The sequence below is a fragment of the Aquarana catesbeiana genome, linkage group LG13, assembly GCF_042186555.1.
Source record: "Aquarana catesbeiana isolate 2022-GZ linkage group LG13, ASM4218655v1, whole genome shotgun sequence".
NCBI lineage: Eukaryota > Metazoa > Chordata > Amphibia > Anura > Ranidae > Aquarana > Aquarana catesbeiana.
This window is the reverse complement of record NC_133336.1, coordinates 78474654-78495198: the sequence shown is the minus strand read 5'-3', so window position 1 is coordinate 78495198 and position 20545 is coordinate 78474654. Positions and strand designations below refer to the sequence as shown.

The following is a 20545-nucleotide window of genomic DNA, read 5'->3' as shown; positions in this document are numbered from 1 at the left end:
CGATGTCCTCCGAGATTTGTTGCAGTTATGTGTGGTGGTTTATCTCGATGATATCCTCATATTTTCCAAGTCCCTGGAGAGCCATCACACAGATGTCTGTCGTGTGCTTCAGAAATTAAGAGAAAAATCTCTATTGTAAACTGGAGAAGTGTGAGTTCCATCGGGAACAGGTTAAATTCCAGGGGTATGTCATTTCCACAGCTGGTTTTTCGATAAACCCAGAGAAACTTTTGGCAGTCCTACAGTGGCCTCGACCCGTGGGGTTACGTCCTCTGCAGTGTTTCCTGGGTTTTGCCAACTATTATCGGAAGTTTATTCGTAACTTCTCGTCTCTGGTAAAGCTCCTGACCGATATGACCAGGAGCAGAAACAAAGGCTGCCTTTGATTCTGCTCCTGTGTTGGCACATCCTGATCCTACGTTACCTTTTATCCTTGAAGTTGATGCTTCTGAGACTGGTATTGGCGCCCTTCTGTCTCAACATCCTACCTCTGAGAGTGCTATGCATCCTTGTGGCTACTTTTCCAAGAAATTGTCACCTGCCGAGTGCAATTACGAGATTGGTGACAGAGAGCTGTTGGCAATCATTTTAGCCCTGAAAGAATGGAGACATCTCCTCGAAGGTACCACTGTGCCAGTTCTCATTCTTACTGACCATAAGAATATCATATTCTTGTCTGAGGCTAAGCGCCTCTCTCCCAGGAGGGCGCGATGGGCTCTTTTGTTGTCGAGTTTTAATTATATTGTCTCATTCTTACCCGGTACTAAGAATGTAAGGGCTGACGTCTTGTCACAACAATTTTCCTCCACTTCCAAGATGGAGTCGGTTCCGGTTCCTGTGATTCCTCCTGATCGTATTCTGGCTACGGTTCGCCCCAGTCTTACTTCTCCTTTGGGTGACAAAATTCTTGCTGCTCAGGTTGATGCTCCTCCTGAGAAACCTTGTGACCGCTGCTTTGTTCTCAGAGTGTATCCGTACTGCCGTGCTCCAGACTTACCATTCTCCCAAGGCTGCTGGCCACCCTGGGAAGAATCAACTCTTTTGGGCCATTTCCCAAGAATTCTGGTGGCCTAGTCTATGTGCTGATGTAACCACCTTCATAGCTGCCTGTTCCGTGTGTGTGCTCAGAGTAAGACTCCACGACACCTTCCAGTGGGCCTCCTACAACCCATACCCAATGGAGAGAGGCCCTGGACCCACCTGTCTATGGATTCATTGTGGAGTTACCCAACTCCCAGGGCAACACAGTTATCCTTATGGTGGTTGACCGATTCTCGAAAATGTTGCATTGTATTCCACTCAAGAAGTTGCCTACTTCTAAGGAACTGGCTTCTATTTTTGCTCTGGAGATCTTCCGCTTACATGAGCTACCCAAGGTGATTGTCTCAGACAGGGGTAGTCAGTTTGTGTCCCAGTTCTGGCGAGCCTTTTGTGCACAGTTGGGTATTCAGCTTGCTTTCTCCTCTGCGTATCACCCGCAGTCTAATGGGGCCGCAGAACGAGCCAATCAGTCCTTGGAGCAATTCCTATGTTGCTATATTTCTGCCCATTATAACAACTGGTCAGACCTCTTACCATGGGCGGAGTTTGCTCACAATAATGCCTTGAATTCAGCTTCCTGTTTATCCTCATTTATGGCGAACTATGGTTTCCAACCTTCCTTGTTGCCTGCCTCGTTTGTTCCACAGAGTATTCCTGCATTAGAGGAGCATCTCCGTCGCCTTCGTTCCACTTAGGCACAAGTCCAGGATTCTTTTTGCGACATGCTAATGATAGGTACAGACTCCATGCTGACCGCAGACGTCTGCCTGCACCTTCCTACCAGGTTGGGGACAGAGTCTGGCTGTCGTCTCGCAACCTCCGACTTCGTGTTACTTCTTTGAAGTTCGCACCTCAGTTTATTGGGCCTTTCCGTATCCTTCGCAGGATTAACCCAGTGGCTTACGCGTTGGACCTTCCTCCTAGTATGCGCATCTCTAATGTGTTTCATGTCTCCTTATTGAAACCTTTGGTCTGCAACCGCTTTACCACCTCGGTGCCACATTCTCACCCTATACAGGTTGAGAACCATGAGGAGTATGAAGTACAATCCATTGTTGACTCCCATAGGTTCTGTGGGCGCATACAGTACCTGGTGCATTGGAAGGGGTACAGTCCGGAGGGACACTCTTGGGTCTCATCCTCGGACGTACATGCCCCTGTCCTCCTCTGTGATTTCCATAGAAGTTTTCCCCTCAAGCCCAGTGGTCCTCCGAGGGGGAGGGGTCGTTGAGGAGGGGGTACTGTCAGGGCTGGCTCAGCCCTTCCTTCTCTGAGCTGGCCGCTCAGCTGTCGGCTAATTGCCAGCTCCTTTCTCTCCACAGTGACTCAGCTGTTGATGATCTGCTCGTCAGTCCTGGCTACTTAAAACCGTCCAGCTCACTTGATCTCTGCCTTTGCCTTTGGTCACATCACAGAGACTTTCTCCTGCGTTCCTGTTGAAGACTTGCTCGGCTGACGTCCCTTCTGGCTCCTGATCCTGCTTGCTGTACTACTACGTTGATCTCTGGCTCTCTGACATTGGCATTGGCTGACAACCGAATCTGATTACCGAGCTCTGGCTATGTATTGACTGCGCTTACTCTGTTTACCTTTTTATTATTATTAAACAAGTGTCATTAACTGTACTTCTGCCTCGTTCTGATTCATGGCTTCTGACATTAACCCAGTGGCTTACGCATTGGACCTTCCTCCTAGTATGCGCATCTCAAATGTGTTTCATGTCTCCTTATTGAAACCGTTGGTCTGCAACTGGTTTACCACCTCGGTGCCATGTCCTCACCCTATACAGGTTGAGAGCCATGAGGAGTATGAGGTACAATCCATTCTGGACTCCCGTAGGCGCATACAGTACCTGGTGCATTAGAAGGGGTATGGTCCGGAGGAACGCTCCTGGGTCTCATCCTCAGACATTCATGCTCCTGCCCTCCTCCGTGATTTCCATAGACGTTTTCCCCTCAAGCCCAGTGGTCCTCCGAGGGGGAGGGGTTGTTGAGGAGGGGGGTACTGTCAGGGCTGGCTCAGCCCTTCCTTCTCTGAGCTGGCTGCTCAGCTGTCGGCTAATTGCCAGATATCATCTCTCTCCACAGTTAACCACCTGTGGTGGATCTGCTCGTCAGTCCTGCCTACTTAAAGATCTCCAGCTCACTTCATTCCTGCCTTCACATTGGTCACATCACAAGAAACTATCTCCTGCATTCCTGTTTAAAGACTGGCTTTGCTGACATCCCTTCTGGCTCCTTAACCTGCTTGGTGTTCCTCTACCTGGATCCCTGACTTCTGGCCTGGCTGATTACCCGATCTGGTTACTGAACTCTGACTTGGCTGACTACCCGATCCGGTTACTGGACTCTGGCTAAGCTTTGACTACACTTACTCTATTTACCTTTTTATTTTTATTAACCAGTGTGATTTTACTGTACTTCTATCTCGGTCTGGTTCATGGTTTCTGACAACAGCTCCCCATCCAAATAACACCATTCCTACAGTAAAGCATGGAGGTGGTAATATCCTGTTATGGGGCGTTTCTCTGCAGCAGGGACTGGAGCACTTGTCAGGTTAGGAGAAAAGGATGGGGCAAAATACCATCAAATTCTTGAAGAAAATTTGTTGCCCTCTGCCAGAAAGTGGTCAATGGGAAGAAGGATTACCTTCCAACATGACAATGACCCAAAGCACACAGCAAAAATCACCACACAGTGGTTGAAGGAGAAAAAAAGGTGAATGTCCTTGCATGGTCTAGTCAGAGCCCAGACCTAAACCCCATTGAAAATGTGTAGAACGACTTGAAGACTGCAGTCCACAAACAGTCACCATCAAATTTAACTGAACTTGAGCAGTTCTGCAAAGAAGAGTGGGCATATATTGGAAAGTCTAGATGTGCAAAATCAGTAGAGACATATACCAACAAACCAAAGGCTGTATCTAAAGCAAAAATGTGGTTCAACAAAAATACTGACACAAAGGGGTGATCCTTCCAACTCATTGATTCAGTTTTTGATTTTTATTTCTGACATGTTGGTATTATATCTTTCACTTGGATGTTATAAGTTGCACTTAGTAGATACAGATGAATAAAACAAAAACTGTGTGTCTTAATTTCAGGCTGCAAAGCAACAAAATGTGATTATTTTAAAGGGGGTGATTCTTTTCTATACCCACTGTATTTTAATTACAGTGACTTCTAATTCTGTGTAGCCAACATGTGATTTATAACTGTCCACCACACTGCATAACCATACAAGCTTTATTTCCAATTTTGTATGCCCCCACCCACCCACCCTTAATTTAGCAGTGTGCCCAGAGTTGCACATACAGTAACTTTTAGTTCCCTACAAGCACAACCCCTTGTCAGTCTTATAGTCATCTGTCCCCTATGCAGTGGGAGCATGACTGTGCAGCTTTTCTGTAGACACCACCCACTTGTGAAAAATTTCCTGGCCAGTATAGACAGTATCTCACAAAAGTGAGTACACCCCTCACATTTGCGTAAATAGTTTATTATATCTTTTCATGTGACGACACTGAAGAAATTACACTTTGCTACAATGTAAAGTATTGAGTAGTGAGTCTCATCAGACCACAGGACATGGTTTCAGTAATCCATGTCCTTAGTCTGCTTGTCTTCAGCAAACTGTTTGCGGGCTTTCTTGTGCATCATCTTTAGAAGAGGCTTCCTTCTGGGACAACAGCCATGCATACCAATTTAATGCAGTGTGTGGCATATGGTTGGAGCACTGACAGGCTGACCCCCCATCCCTTCAACCTCTGTAGCAATGCTGGCAGCACTCATACATCTATTTCCCAAAGACAACCTCTGGATATGACGCTGAGCATGTGCACTCAACTTCTTTGGCGACCATGGCGAGGCCTGTTCTGAGTGGAACCTGTCCTGTTAAACTGCTGTATGGTCTTGGCCACCGTGCTGCAGCTCAGTTTCTGGTCTTGGCAATCTTTTTATAGCCTAGGCCAACTTTATGTAGAGCAACCAATTCTTTTTTTTCAGATCCTCAGAGAGTTCTTTGCCATGAGATGCCATGTTGAGCTTCCAGTGACCAGTATGAGAGAGTGAGAATGAGAGCGATAACACCAAATTTAAACACACCTGAGACCTTGTAACACTACCGAGTCACATGACACTGGGGAGGGAAAAGGGCTAATGGGCCCAATTTGGACATTTTCACTTAGGGGTGTACTCACTTTTGTTGCCAGCTGTTTAGAGATTAATGGCTGTGTGTTGAGTTTTTTTGAGGGGACAGCAAATTTACACTGTTATACAAGCTGTACACTCACTACTTTACATTGTAGCAAAGTGTCATTTCTTCAGTGTTGTCACATGAATAGATATAATAAAATATTTACAAAAATGTGAGGGGTATACTCACTTTTGTGAGATACTGTATACCCCGCTTTCTATTCAGTCCTATGGAGGATTCATACTCACTTTAAATTGTATTTTAAGTCCTTAGTTATGGTGGCTTCATTAGTTTTCATGCCATGCCATGGCAGGATAGGAAATGTACTATTTACACTTAGGACCAGGTAAAAATGAAGGGAAAAAGAGCCTGAAAAAAAATGAATGCAGCCTCCACATCTAAGGACCGGGAAGCTGCAATATATTTTTGGTTTTAGATACCATTTCAGCCTCACCCTATTAGTTACCCTGACATAGCTTGTAAAAGTGATAGAGCAACTTTTAAAACAATAACTTGAAATGTATCCACTTACAAATTTAAAGGCTATTAATAACATAAAATTGGTTTAGGTAAATTTAAAAATATTTTCTTTCCCAATGTTTTCCTTCCATAGAGATTTCATCACTTATTTTTTAAGAAGAAAAGAAAATGGCCGTTCTCAAAGTGAAGTTCACCAAGACACGGAGGGGAAAACTAGCTCAAGTTCTATGGATTTTAAACTGGGTGTCTGTTGTGACTGGACTAATTATTTTCAGTTTGGGGCTCTATCTGAAAATTGAAATTAAGAAACGAAGTGAGCTGATGATAAGTAAAGACCTTCAGACAGTTCCCAACATGCTTATTGCTGTGGGCACAATTGCTTGTGTCATCAATTTCTTTGGTGGAAAGATCTGTTATGATTGCTCAGATGCCAATAAATTCTCCAGATGGAAGCTGTTCATGCTGCCCTATATCATCTGCACCTTCTTCTTTACATTCTGTGTGTTTGCTGGAGCCATCATGTGTTATACTATGAGGAATGAGCTGGAATCTGCTCTGTACCGTGGACTTAAAGATGCTTTAAAATACTACAAGGACACAGATATCCCCGGTCGTTGCTTCCTAAAATCTACCGTTGACATGCTACAGATTGAGTTCCACTGCTGTGGAAACAATGGATTTAGGGACTGGTTTGAGATCCAGTGGATGTCTGCTCGTTATTTGGACATGAGCTCCAAGGAGGTCATTGAGTAAGTACATTAGTTTACAAAAAATTAAAGTGTAACTATGCATTTGTCCATCTTCCTTACCAAATTCACCCATATAGGTTCAGGCCTCAGATGCAGACATTGAGTTTTTGCAGCTTTAGTCTACCCAGATTCAGTAAGGGTTTTCATTCGGTTGTGGGCATATGCTGTATATGCCAAACTTCAACATAGAAGATTTTTGGGATTAGAATATACCTGTAGGTAGCTCTACCACATAACTACCCACTAGCCAACATATTACAAGGCAGTCTTGAGTTCGGTTTCCTTATTTTGAAGTTTTTATTTCTATTATAGCCCTGATGAAGAACGTGTTCTTAACCCCCAAAACACGTTGGTTGTTTTTATCCTGTGTTATTCTGTTTTCGATTTAAAGCGGGGTTCCACCCAAATTTTGAACATTATCTCTATGCATTCTCTTCCTTGCCTAGATGCTGACATGCTGTGTAAAAAAATTTAAATCGCCGTAATTACCTTTTTTTTTCTAATCTTCTTTGCACTTCCTGATTTTCCTCCCATGGGAGTAGGCGTGTTTCTAGCCTCTCCCAGACCTCCCACAGTCCCTGGGAGCTAGTCTCAGGCTTCCCAGCATGCATTGTGCAACAGCGTCATCACAACATCTCTGCTCCCAGCATTCACCGCATCCAGGAAATACATCCTTGTGGGCTTCAAATGCCCACAATGAAGATGGAAACTGCCTTCAGTGAATTTTATAAGTTATTCTTTACAATGAAATCGGACACAGGCGGACTTATTACACAGAACATGTGAGTAGATAATCATGAGAAGAAAAGTTTGTGAATGAACTCAAAAAAAAAAAAAAACGATAGATAGGTGGACCCCCGCTTTAAAAAGAAAATCATTTTTGTCTCTAAAACTAGTGGTTTTGTGTAATCATTAATTTCCTTTTCTTAGTACTCCATTCAGGATGTCCCTGATTGATGTGAGCTTCCTAACCAAAGCAATTGAGCTCCAGCAATCAGATGGAGTTAAAATACACTATATTACCAAAAGTATTGGGTTGCCTGCCTTATCACGCACATGAACTTTAATAGGAACCCCGTAAAAGTCCATAGGGTTCAATATTGAGTTGGCCCCACCCTGACCTCAACCCAATAGAACACCTTTGGGATGAATTAGAGCAGAGGCTGCAAGCCAGGCCTTCTCATCCACATCAGTGCCTGACCTCACAAATGCACTTCTGGAAGAATGGTCAAGCATTCCCATAGACAGACACATTCCTAAACCTTGTGGACAGCCTTTCTAGAAGAGTTGAACATGTTATAGCTGCAAAGAGTGGGCCAACTCAAGTTTATGTAAAGGCAGGCGTCCCAATACTTTTGTTAATATAGTATATATTAGTGTGTACCCAATATTCAGTGCCTTTTATCTAGATTAGGAGTGTCAAACTTAATTTTATCTCAGGCTGCATCAGCATTATGGTTGCCCTCAAGGAGCCGGTTGTATCTGTTAGACTAGATGTCCAGAGCACCCCACCACCCCCTTGCATCAGATGTAAAGAGCCCCCCCACCATTAGAAGTCAACAGTCCCCCACCCTCCCTTACATCACAGTGCACCCTCCCCCTTACCCTATGTTGCAACCAGGAAGAAGCTGGGGAAAGAGCTGGAAAGCAGAGAGTGTAGAGTCTGGAGGAGGATCAGAGGAGGGTTGGAGTCAGCTGAATGCTGAGACGAGGGGAGGTGGAGACAAAGGGGTGCTGCAGCTACACAGTGAGCCGCAGAATTTGTAAGAGGGGTTCTGTACTCCTTTTTGCTGCTGACTTCTGAAACAAGGTGGAGACAAGGGGGGCACCGCAGCTGCAGGAGAGGTGCGAGGGCCATATGAAATGGCCTGGAGGGCCTGATTTGGTCTGCTGTCCTTGTGTTTGACACATGTGATCTAGATGATTTCATGGCCATCAGGGCCGGTGATAAATAGATTTTAGATAGCTGGTCTTGCCTAGGGTGCAAAATCTATGTGCACCCCCCCAAAAAAATAAAAATAAAGGCTGTGCTTTCTCACCTCTCAACTGCTTGCTAACGCTAGCTCTGTGTGGAGAATGACTGGGGAGCTGGGAGCAAGTGATGTTGCGCACAGCATGGCTTGCGTGGCACCTCATTGGCTAGATACCCTCTTCTTCATGGATTGGCTGAAGTTTGCAGGAGACAGCTTTGTCTCCAGCTAACATCATCCAATCCTGCAGTGGTATGCGGAACGTGGGCGCTGTGTGTGTTTAACAGGGCAACCATCATTCATTTTGGGTCCCCACAGCTTTAGGCCTGGGCCCCCAAGGCCTGACCCCATTACATCAGGGTCCCCAGAGTCTCCCCCTACATCAGGGTCCCCCTTTCATTAGGATCCCCAAAGACTTTGGGCCAAAGTCACCTGCCTTACATCAGGGTCCCCAGAGCCCCCTTACCTCAGGATCCCTAGACCCTCCTTACATCAGGGTCCCTAAAGCGCCCTTACATCAGTGTCCCCAAAACCCACCTTACATCAAGTCCCTAGAGTCCTTTTCCTTTGAATAGGGTCCCCAAAGTTAGAAGGGAAGAGAAGAATGGTGTAAGGAGAGTGGAGAGGTTTAAGACAATAGTTGGGGTAGTAGAAGGGGAGGGATTGTTATGATCCCAGCTTACATCAGGATACATTCCTTCTCATTGCAGCAGTCGGCTACAGAACAGGTGGAGGCTGGAAGGCTAGGCACTGGGACTGGATAGATTTGGTGGAGGAACTTCCTCCTCCTCTCAATGCTAGGGCATGAGGGAGGGGCAAGCACGTAGTTGGTTTATAGGACATGGGCGGTCTTAGCAACCAAACCCTAGTACTGAGAACAGCGGGCAGTGGCATCAGTGGATGCTGTCAGCCACCGTACATTCAGGGACAGCTCTGATTACTGCAAAGCCTGTGCTGTTTCTGAGGAGTGCAGCTGTGGCAGCAGATACACTGGCTGTGTATTTGGGCAGGACGCTCTGTGGGGATTTGGACCCAGCAACAACTGGCTGTGGCTGCGCCCTAGGCGGCTACCTAGTGGTAGCACCGGCCCTGATGGCCATAGAAGATAGCAGCCATGATGGGCAAATGAGCTGAGCCATGGAGGTAAATGACCATTATTCTCTAGGACAAGGCTTAGCACAAACAGTTCGAAGGTCCACCAGCAAGCTGAAGAATAAAAGTAGGCCCTGGCTTCAGGTAAACATGGACAGTAATTACTTGGCATTGTCTGTATGTGAGCTCTGTACTTCATTTATTTAAATATAAATGTTATTACAACTTTTTTTTTATGGGTACAATACTATAAGGCATTTGTATTACAGTCTTCTCATGGGAATAGGCAAACGATCAGGTAAATTACAATCTCAAAAAATGTTGTCACCATAGATAAGGCCAAAAGTTACCTTTCTTGGGTAACTATCTGGTCAACATTATCTGGGAAAATAATCTTCGAGATCACCAGTTAGGCTATATTAGAAGCCTGTGGCTATTGGATAATAAGCAAAAGCCTATACATTTGTTCTATTAAAATGTTCCAAGAGGTACTGTGGTCTGAAGCAACCAAAAGATAAAATGAGAATAAAAGAAAGTAAAAGAGAAGAAGAGGCTGGGGATGTTAGACTAAAGTGAACAGGTAAAAGATGTAGTGAAAGGGAGGACAGAGGTGAGTAAAGCTGGGTATACACATACCCAAAGTTGGCCAGTTCAGTAGGAACTGGCCGACTTTTGGTACTTGTGTACCGTTGTCTGTTCAACAGAAGCCAGTCTAATGATTGGATTCTGTCGAATGGTTATGCTGGAAAACCAACATTCAGCGTTTACAGCCAATGGCTCCAGAACCAAAAATAAAGATGTAGTGTAAAATAAAGGTGTTCATTACATATACATACAACTCTTTTAGATATGTTTGCACTTGTCAGTGCAGGATATTGGAGTCAGAATATGGATCTATAGAGTAGGGAAGAGTGAAAGGGCACAACAAACATTAAAGTTATGGTGAGTTGGACCAAAATGACCCGATTTGCACTTCACTGGAATACTGTGAGATGTACCAAATGCCTGGCTTTTACTGCTCTGTGTTGTGGTGAAACGTTGATCCCCAAGTCCTGTTGAAAAGTAGTCATATTTCCATATCAAGCTAAAAACAGCTATAAGGATGTCGGATAAATGTGTTCAAGTGTGATCATGGATGTAATGCTCAAGCTCCTGCAGACTATTCCTCTTGCCCAGGTCGGAATCATTTGTTACAATGCTTGAGGACATACCAATGGACTGCAAGTGCAGTGATGTTACTGCACTTGTGCTCCATTGAGAACTATGAGTCCCTCTGGCTACAATGATGGGGTTGTGTGGGTGGAGCTAAGCATAGATGTTCCAAATTAAAAAATACACACACACTCCAGTGAGTGGAACCCCCAGACTCAGTTGAATAACTATATTTTATGTTACACTCTAAATATGGGTGTAAAATGAAACATCGTCAGACTCACTCATCCAGCCAGCAAGGAAACAACACATGCAAGCAGGTGCATAATTCAGCAGATTCCTGCTTAGTCCTCCTTCCTACTGTAGATTTCTCAGCAGCAACAGAAATGCTACTCTGACATTAGCCCTAAGGTGGACACACAAAGAAAAGGTAATACGTCTGCTATTTAATGTCATTAGGTTTCTTATAATGTGAGCTGGAAGCCCTATGTTTGTTTTTGTAGTGGCATTTGACTTATTTTGACTATTTTTCAGGGTTACGATTTTCACCTTCTGACCTGACCTTGGCTTGAGAGATCTGCCTGTTTCCTATTCCCTGACTTGGCAGGACATCTTGATCCAGACCATGTTTTCAGTTATCTCCCTGGTAGCTTTCCCATTACGTCATTCGGATTACAGACACCAGGGCATAAGCCAGTAGGCACATCATGCATTAAAGGAACACACTAAGTGAATTAAAAAGTCACTTAGTAAGAACCCACCACAATTTTAGTCAATCATTTTTGTGTTAAAAGTTATATACATGTGTGTATATATATATATATATATATATATACACACACACACACACACACACACACACAGTATCTCACTAAAGGGAGTACACCCCTCACATTTTTGTGAATATTTTATTATACCTTTTCATGTGACAACACTGAAGAAATGTCTCTTTGCTACAATGTAAAGTAGTGAGTGTACAGCTTGTACAACAATGTAAATTTGCTGTCCCCTCAAAATAACTCAACACACAGCCATTAATGTCTAAACCGCTGACAACAAAAGTGAGTACACCGCTAAGTGAAAATGTCCAAATTGGGTCCAATTAGCCATTTTCCCTCACCGGTGTCATGTGTCTCTTTAGTGTTACAAGGTTTCAGGTGTGAATAGGGAGCAGGTGTGTTAAATTTGGCGTTATTGCTCTCGCTCTCTCATACTGGTCACTGGAACTTCAACATGGAACCTCATGGCAAAGAACTCTCTGAGGATCCAAAAAAAAAAAAAAAAGAATTGCTGCTCTATATAAAGATGGCCTAGGCTATAAGAAGATTGCCAAGACCCTGAAACTGAGCTGCAACACGGTGGCCAAGACCATACAGCGGTTTAACAGGACAGATTCCACTCAGAACAGGCCTCGCCATGGTCAATTAAAGAAGTTGAGTGCACGTGCTTAAGGTCATATCCAGAGGTGATCTTTGGGAAATAGACGTATGAGTGCTGCCAGCATTGCTGCAGAGGTTGAAGGGGTGGAGGGTCAGCCCGTCAGTGCTCAGACCATACGCCACACACATTTTCTAAAGATTATGCACAAGAAAGCCTGCAGTTTGCTGAAGACAAGCAGACTAAGGACATGGATTACTAGAACCATGTCCTGTGGTCTGATGAGACCAAGAAAAACTTATTTGGTTCAGATGGTGTCAAGTGTGTGGCGGCAACCAGGTGAGGAGTACAAAGACAAGTGTTTCTTGTCTACAGTCAAGCATGGTGGTAGGAGTGTCATGATCTGGGGCTGCATGAGTGCTGCTGGCACTGGGGAGCTACAGTTCATTGAGGGAACCATGAATGCCAACATGTACTGTGACATATTGAAGCAGAGCATGATGATCTTTGGAGACTGTGCGGCAGGGCAGTATTCCAAAATGATAACGACCCCAAATACAACTCCAAGACGACCACTGCCTTGCTAAAAGTTGTGGGTAAAGGTAATGGACCGGCCAAGCATGTCTCCAGACCCAAACCCTATTGAGCCACTGTGGGGCATCCTCAAACGGAAGTTGGAGGAACGCAAGGTCTCTAACATCCACCAGCTCCATGATGTCGTCATGGAGGAGTGGAAGAGCACTCCAGTGGCAACCTGTGAAGCTCTGGTGAACTCCATGCCCAAGAGGGTTAAGGCAGTGCTGGAAAATAATGGTGGCCACTAGGGGTGCAACAGATCGTCAACGATCCGTGATCCGATCCGCGGAGGTTGATCCGTACGGGACACCCGCGATCCGCTCTGTGGCCTCGGCCATAGGAAAGGCCGCGGCTTTGGCCTAGCTCCGGAGCGGCGGCCATCTTGGTACACCCGGCGGCCGTTTAGCACGTGATCGCTCCGTCAAATGACGAAGCGATCACTTGTAACAAACCGGCGTCATGTCATGACGCCTGTTCTTCTCTCCCTTCTGTGTACTGATCTGTACAGTGGAGGGGAGAGATCGGATGGCAGCAGTGCCAATACTCTGCAATGCCCTGCCAATACTCTGCAATGCCCTGTCAATACTCTGCAATGCCCTGTCAATACTCTGCAATGCCCTGCAAATACTCTGCAATGCCCTGACAATACTCTTCCATACCCTGCAATACTCTGCCATACCCTGCCAATACTCTGCCATACCCTGCCAATACCCTGCCAACATAGGCGTCCTTAAGGGGGGGCTATTGAGGCTTGAGCCCCGAAGTGGCCCCAGCTGCAAGATCTAGAGCGGCGCATTCCGATTCCCGTGCGTGCCGCCATCAGTGTTATATTACATACAGCCTGTACGAGCGCTTAGCTGGGCAGCGGGCGCTCCCTGATTGGCTGTGCAGGAGGAAGACATAAGGGTCTGTGATCGGCCCGGTGGAGCTGCTGACTGGTCACATGTGGAGGCGGGTAGGGGCTTGACTGTGGGTGATCGCGGCTGCCCGGAGCCCCGCTTCCCTGCCTGGCGTGCGCTGTGTCTCCTCCTGATGGAGGCGGGGAGGGGCTGGACTGTGGGTGATCGCGGCCGCCCGGAGCCCCGCCTCCCTGTCTGGCGCGCGCTGTGTCTCCACCTGACTGAGGTCTCTCTGTTATCTGCCCTTCCACTAGTCTGTCAGCGTGCCACTCTCTGTAAGCCCACCCCTCTGTCATCCCGCCCCTTTGTGTAAGCCCACCCCTTTCTGTCACTGCCCCCCTCTCTGTCAGTGCACCCCTCCTCTGTCAGCACCCTCCCTCTGTGTCAGCACACCCCCCTCTGTCAGCACCCCCCTCACTGTCAGCCCACCCCCCTTACTGTCAGCCCACCCCCCTCACTGTCAGCACCACCCCCTCTGTCAGCACCACCCCCCCTCTGTCAGTACCACCCCCCCTCTGTCAGCACCACCCCCCCTCTGTCAGCACCACCCCCCCCCGTCAGCCCCCCCTCTCTGTCAGCAGTGCACCCCCCTCTCTGTCAGCCCACACCCTCTCTCTCAGCGACCCCCCTCTCTCAGCACCCCCCACCCACACCCTGTCAGCACCCCCCCACTCTGTCAGCACCCCCCCTCTCTGTCAGCACCACCCCCTCTCTGTCAGCACCTCCCCTCTCTGTCAGCACCCCCCCTCTCTGTCAGCACCCCCCCTCTCTGTCAGCACTCCCCCTCTCTGTCAGCACCCCCCCCTCTCTGTCAGCACTCCACCTCTCTGTCAGCCCACCCCCCCTGTCAGCACCCCCCCTCTGTCAGCACCACCCCCTCTCTGTCAGCACCACCCCCTCTCTGTCAGCCCACCCCCCCCTGTCAGCCCCCCTCTCTGTCAGCACCACCCCCTCTCTGTCAGCCCACCCCCCCTGTCAGCACCCCCCTCTGTCAGCACCCCCCCGTCAGCCCACACTCTGTCAGCACTCCCCCACTCTGTCAGCACTCCCCCACTCTGTCAGCACTCCCCCACTCTGTCAGCACTCCCCCACTCTGTCAGCACCCCCCCCTCTCTGTCAGCACCCCCCCTCTCTGTCAGCACCACCCCCTCTCTGTCAGCCCACCCCCCCTGTCAGCCCCCCCTCTCTGTCAGCAGTGCACCCCCCTCTCTGTCAGCCCACACCCTCTCTATCAGCGACCTCCTCTCTCTCAGCGACCCCCCTCTCTCAGCACCCCCCCGTCAGCCCACACCCTGTCAGCACCCCCCCTCTCTGTCAGCACCCCCCCTCTGTCAGCACTCCCCCTCTCTGTCAGCACACCCCCTCTCTGTCAGCCCACCCCCGTCAGCACCCCCCTCTCTGTCAGCCCACACCGTCTCTGTCAACACCCCCCCTCTGTCAGCACCACCCCCCCTCTGTCAGCACCACCCCCCCTCTGTCAGCACCACCCTCCCTCTGTCAGCACCACCCCCCATCAGCCCCCCCCTCTCTGTCAGCAGTGCACCCCCCTCTCTGTCAGCCCACACCCTCTCTATCAGCGCTCCCCTCTCTCTCAGCGTCCCCCCTCTCTCAGCACCCCCCCGTCAGCCCACACCCTGTCAGCACCCCCCCTCTCTGTCAGCACCCCCCTCTCTGTCAGCACCCCCCCTCTCTGTCAGCACCCCCCCTCTCTGTCAGCACCCCCCCTCTCTGTCAGCACTCCCCCTCTCTGTCAGCACTCCCCCTCTCTGTCAGCACCACCCCCTCTCTGTCAGCATCCCCCTCTCTGTCAGCCCACACCCTCTCTATCAGCGTCCCCCCTCTCTCTCAGCACCCCCCCTCCGTCAGCTCACACCCTCTCTGTCAGCCCACACCCTCTCTGTCAGCACCCCCCTCTCTGTCAGCCCACACCCTCTCTGTCAGCCCACACCCTCTCTCTCAGCACCCCCCCTCCGTCAGCTCACACCCTCTCTGTCAGCCCACACCCTCTCTGTCAGCACCCCCCTCTCTGTCAGCCCACACCCTCTCTCTCAGCGTCCCCCCTCTCTCTGCGTCCCCCCTCTCTCTCAGTGTCCCCCCTCTCTCTCAGCATCCCCCCTCTCTCTCAGCACCCCCCTCCGTCAGCACCACCACCTCTCTGTCAGCACCACCCCCTCTCTGTCAGCACCACCCCCTCTCTGTCAGCACCCCCCTCTCTGTCAGCCCACACCCTCTCTCTCAGCGTCCCCCCTCTCTCTCAGCGTCCCCCCTCTCTCTCAGCATCCCCCCTGTCAGCCCACACCCTCTCTGTCAGAACCCCCCCCTCTCTGTCAGCACCCTCCCTCTGTCAGCACCCCCTCTCTGTCAGCAGTGCACCCCCCCTCTGTCAACACCCCCCTCTGTCAGCACCCCCCTTTCTGTCAGCACCCCCCCGCCTCTGTGTCAGCCACCCCCTCTCTCTCCTGCCTCCTCCCCCCTTTCACTCACCCCCCTTACCTCCTTCTCTCTCACCTCCCCTTTCACACCTCCCTTCCCCCACCTCTTTCCCCCCCTCAGGGGGTGGAGGCCCCATGATTCCCAACAGCGGCCCTGTGAGTGAGTGTACCAGTTCAAATGTGTCTTGCCGACAATGGAAGGAAAATGGCACTACAGAAGAGCAGCTTCGCTCCACCCCCAAACTCCGGCTTCCACACTTCCTGACTCTAAATGGCTCTCGGTAAAGCAGTCTAATGGGGGTCTTAAGGGGCAGGGGACACTGATGGGGGGAGGGGTCACTGATCTAATAGAGATCTCTAAGGGGGGTGCTGATGTAAGGGGACTCTGAGCTAATGTAGAGGGGGTGCTGACTGCTGGTGACCCATTAGATCAGCAGTCAGTGCGTGTCAGGTAGGTCAGTGTATGTCAGCCAGGTAGGTCAGTGCGTGTCAGGTAGGTAACACCCCCCCTCCATACAACCCCACCGCCCGCCACCCCATCATCCCCCCGGTGCCGGGCTCTGACTTCGGGCTGAAGCCCCTGGTCTTTTTGCCACCTAGCAACGCCCCTGCCTGCCAATATACCCGCCAATACCCTGCCAATAGGGAGATTGTGGATATTACAGTGGAAGATTTTTTTTTTTGTTGATCCGAAAATGATCCGAACCGTGACTCCTGATCCGAGGAACGATCCGAACCGTGAGTTTTTTGATCCGTTGCACCCCTAGTGGCCACACAAAATATTGACACTTTGGGCCCAATTTGGACATTTTCACTTAGGGGTGTACTCACTTTTATTGCCAGTGGTTTAGACATTAATGGCTGTGTGTTGAGTTATTTTGAGGGGATGGCAAATTTACACTGTTATACAAGCTGTACTCTCACTACTTTACACTGTAGCAAAGTGTAATTTCTTCAGTGTTGTCACATGAAAAGATATAATAAAATATTTACAAAAATGTGAGGGGTGTACTGACTTTTGTGAGATAATATATATATATATATATATATATATATATATATATATATATATATATATACATACACATACACAGTGTATATAATAAGTCTAGATAAAGATAATTCATTTCAGAACTTTTTCCACCTTTTTTTTTGTAAATTCTTTTTATTAAAGAACTTTTTCCACCTTTAATGTGACCTATATAAACTGTACAACTCAATTGAAAAACAAACTGAAAACTTTTAGGGAAGTGAAATAAAAATAAAAAAATAAAATAATGTGGTTGCATAAGTGTGCACACCCTCGTATAACTAGGGATGTAGCTGTGTTCAGAATTAAGCAACCATTCAAACTCATGTTAAATATGAGTCAGTACACACCTGCCTTCATTTATAGTGCCTTTGATTACCCCAAATAAAGTTCAGCTGTTTTAGCAGGTCTTTCCTGACATTTTCTTAGTCACATCCTACAGCAAAAGCCACTGTCCACAGAGAGCTTCCAAAGCATCAGAGGGATCTCACTGTTAAAAGCTATCAGTCGGGAGAAGGGTACAAAAAAAAATTCCAAGGCATTAGATATACCACGGAATACAGTCATCATCAAATGGAGAAAATATGGCACGACAGTGACATTACCAAGAACTGGACGTCCCTCCAAAATTGATGAAAAAACGAGAAGAAAAAAATGGTCAGGGAGGTTGCCAAGAGGCCTACAGCAACATTAAAGGAGCTGCAGGAATATCTGGCTGTGTTGTACATGCAACAACGATCTCCCGTATTCTTGATATGTCTGGGCTATGGGCAAGTGTGGCAAGTCGGAAGCATTTTCTTACAAAGAAAAACATCCAAGCCCGGCTAAATTTTGCAAAAACACATCTGAAGTCTCCCAAAAGCATGTGGGAAAAGGTGTTATGGTCTGATGAAACCAATGTTGAACTTTTTGGCCATAATTCCAAAAGATATGTTAGGCACAAAAACAACACTGCACATCACCAAAACAACACCATACCCACAGTGAAGCATGGTGGTGGCAGCATCATGCTTTAGGGCTGTTTTTCTTGAGCTGGAACAGGGGCCTTAGTCAAGGTAGAGGTGTAGCGCTACCCCCGCAGGAGCGCGCTGATTAAGTTTGTTCTTCCCGTTACTCTGCCTTTCAACCCCAAGAATGGGACAGTGGCACACCTGGCAATGTGATTAATAGAATACCACAGTAAGGCTACTTTCACACTGAGGCGTCGGCTGTAAAGCTCCGTTATTTTTAGCAGCACTTTACCATCATTTTAGCTGCACTATTCGGCCGCTAGCGGGACGCTTTTTAACCCCCGCAAGCAGCCGGAAAAAGGCAAATACCACCCGCAAAGCACCGCTTTGCTGGCGGTTTGACAGCGCTGCCCCATTGATTTCAATGGGCAGGATTTCAATGGGCAGGGGCGCTTTAGGAGCGGTGTATACACCGCTCCTACAGCACTGCAAAGATGCTGCTTGCAGGACTTTTTTTTACCATCCTGCAAGCGCACCGCTCCAGTGTGAAAGCACTCGGGCTTTCACACTGGAAAGAAAGGAGAGGCTGTTTACAGGCGCTATTTTTAGCACTGTAGCGCCTCAGTGTGAAAGTAGCCTAATGACACACTGACAGTTCAACGATTAATGTTTTCTTCAATTTACTTAGGCAGCAAGAAACTCAAAATTGTATTGGTCAGCCAAATCCCAGACAAACATCCAGGATTTAGTTGAAGAGATTCTTATAGTGCTCAAATTTATAAAATATGCAAATAGACAGCATAAATATACACAGTGACAGATAATCAGTAAATACCTTCTTCAGAACTATTGGGTACTTTTAGATATTACCAATACTAAAGGGGAACCCCAGGCCGGCCTATAATACCTTAAGGTCTATTGAAAATAATATACTATAAGTATCAGTAACGTTACCCCTTTAAGAGCAGTAAATAACAATGTCCTAAAAGTGAGGCCTTCCACTATCTTCACCGGCACATTGGAGCTCTAAGAACAAGGGTCCCTTGATGTAACAGAGTGATAAGGAACAGGGTAAGATAGCCGTTTTGTAATATAACACTCCTCTATGCGATCCGGGTAACAGAAGTCTGTGCACAGTGTTCAAATCTGGAATTTATGAAAGGCAATACGATTCCTGGGCAAGAGCCCCCTCACCAATCCTGTACACGTTCAGTGGTCCTCTGAAGGGCGATCAAACGACTCTCCTAATTGCAGATGTGTTGCGGTGGTGTTCAGTCTGCTGACCCGGTGAATCAGCCAATTCCGTGTTGTTCAGGATTGCTTCAGAGTGTCCTTCTGGAAGCAGGTGGCGTCCTGACCCTCTGTATTGAAGCTGTAGGCTGTGTGCCCCTTGGTAGGCCGCAAATCCCCTCTCACAGGGACAAGATGGCGTCCACATGAAGGGATCCAGGAAGCAAAGAGACTTGGGCCTAGTCCACCCTGTACTTTTATAGTCTCTCCCACATTACTCTTGACTCTCTGCAGTGCAGCCTGGGATTTGCAGTCCTGCCACCTTAAGTCAGTCAGGCTGCTTTGTGCTGGGACTTCATATCCCACAATTCTCTGCTGCTGCTCCCTGATGATTGGCTCTCAGTCTCTGCCAATAGGGAGGCAGGGGAAAGAGCAGAGCAGGTGGACACCTGTGTGTGAGTGCCGCTCTGCACACAGAGAAAACAAGAGGGAGAGGGGAGAAAGACCACGCAGGGGCTGACAGGCGCGTCAATGCCTGTGTCAGTCAGTGCCCGGCGGCCGCCGTCTGGGGTAACAGGAGGCGCGGGAGCCGCGGGTGGTAGAGCAGACCCCCGCTACAGAGGGAATTATGAACAGTTCCAAATACCAGTCAATATTGGCACAAAACCTTCAGGCTTCTGCTAGAAAGCTGAACATGAATAGGAACTTCATCTTTCGGTATGACAACGACCCAAAGCATACATCCAAATCAACAAAGGAATGGCCCAGCCAGAGCCCGGACCTGAATCCGATTGAAAATCTGTGGGGTGATCTGAAGAGGGCTGTGCACAGGAGATGCCCTCGCAATCTGACAGCTTTGGAGTGTTTTTACAAAGAAGAGTTGGCAGATTTTGCCAAGCTGAAAGACTCATACCCATACTGAGTGCTGTAATGAAATCAAAAGTTGCTTCAAAGTATTAGTTTAAGGGTGTGCACACTTATGCAACTATATTATTTTAGTTTCACTTTCCCCCACCTACAAGATTTCAGTTTGTTGTTCAATTGAGTTGTACAGTTTATAGGTCACATTCAAAGGTGGAAAAAGTTCTGAAATTATTTATCTTTGTCTCACTTTTTACATCACAGAAACCTGACCTGTGTAGACTTTTTATTTCCACTGCGTGTGTGTATATATATATATATATATATATATATATATATATATATATATATACATATATACACACACACATATATATTTAGGTCTCAGAGATAAATTTGCTGCCAAGTCACACATCCCAAAACTCAAAAAATTTGGGGATCATGAATCAGACCACTCACTGGTAGAAATCAAGGATTCAAGTAGACATATCAATGAAAAAAACACAATGGAGT

The 20545-nt window shown here is 47.6% G+C and overlaps 1 protein-coding gene across 1 annotated transcript in view; it reads left to right on the top strand.

Moving 5' to 3' along the window:
- The window catches only part of LOC141117611 (photoreceptor outer segment membrane glycoprotein 2-like), a 45234-nt gene that overhangs the window by 12150 nt on the left and 12539 nt on the right, over nt 1-20545 (top strand). Inside the window, exon 2 of the mRNA XM_073610548.1 lies at nt 5848-6463. Coding sequence (XP_073466649.1) covers nt 5883-6463 — 581 coding nt within the window. The 5' untranslated portion in view covers nt 5848-5882. The remainder of the gene's footprint in view (nt 1-5847; nt 6464-20545) is intronic.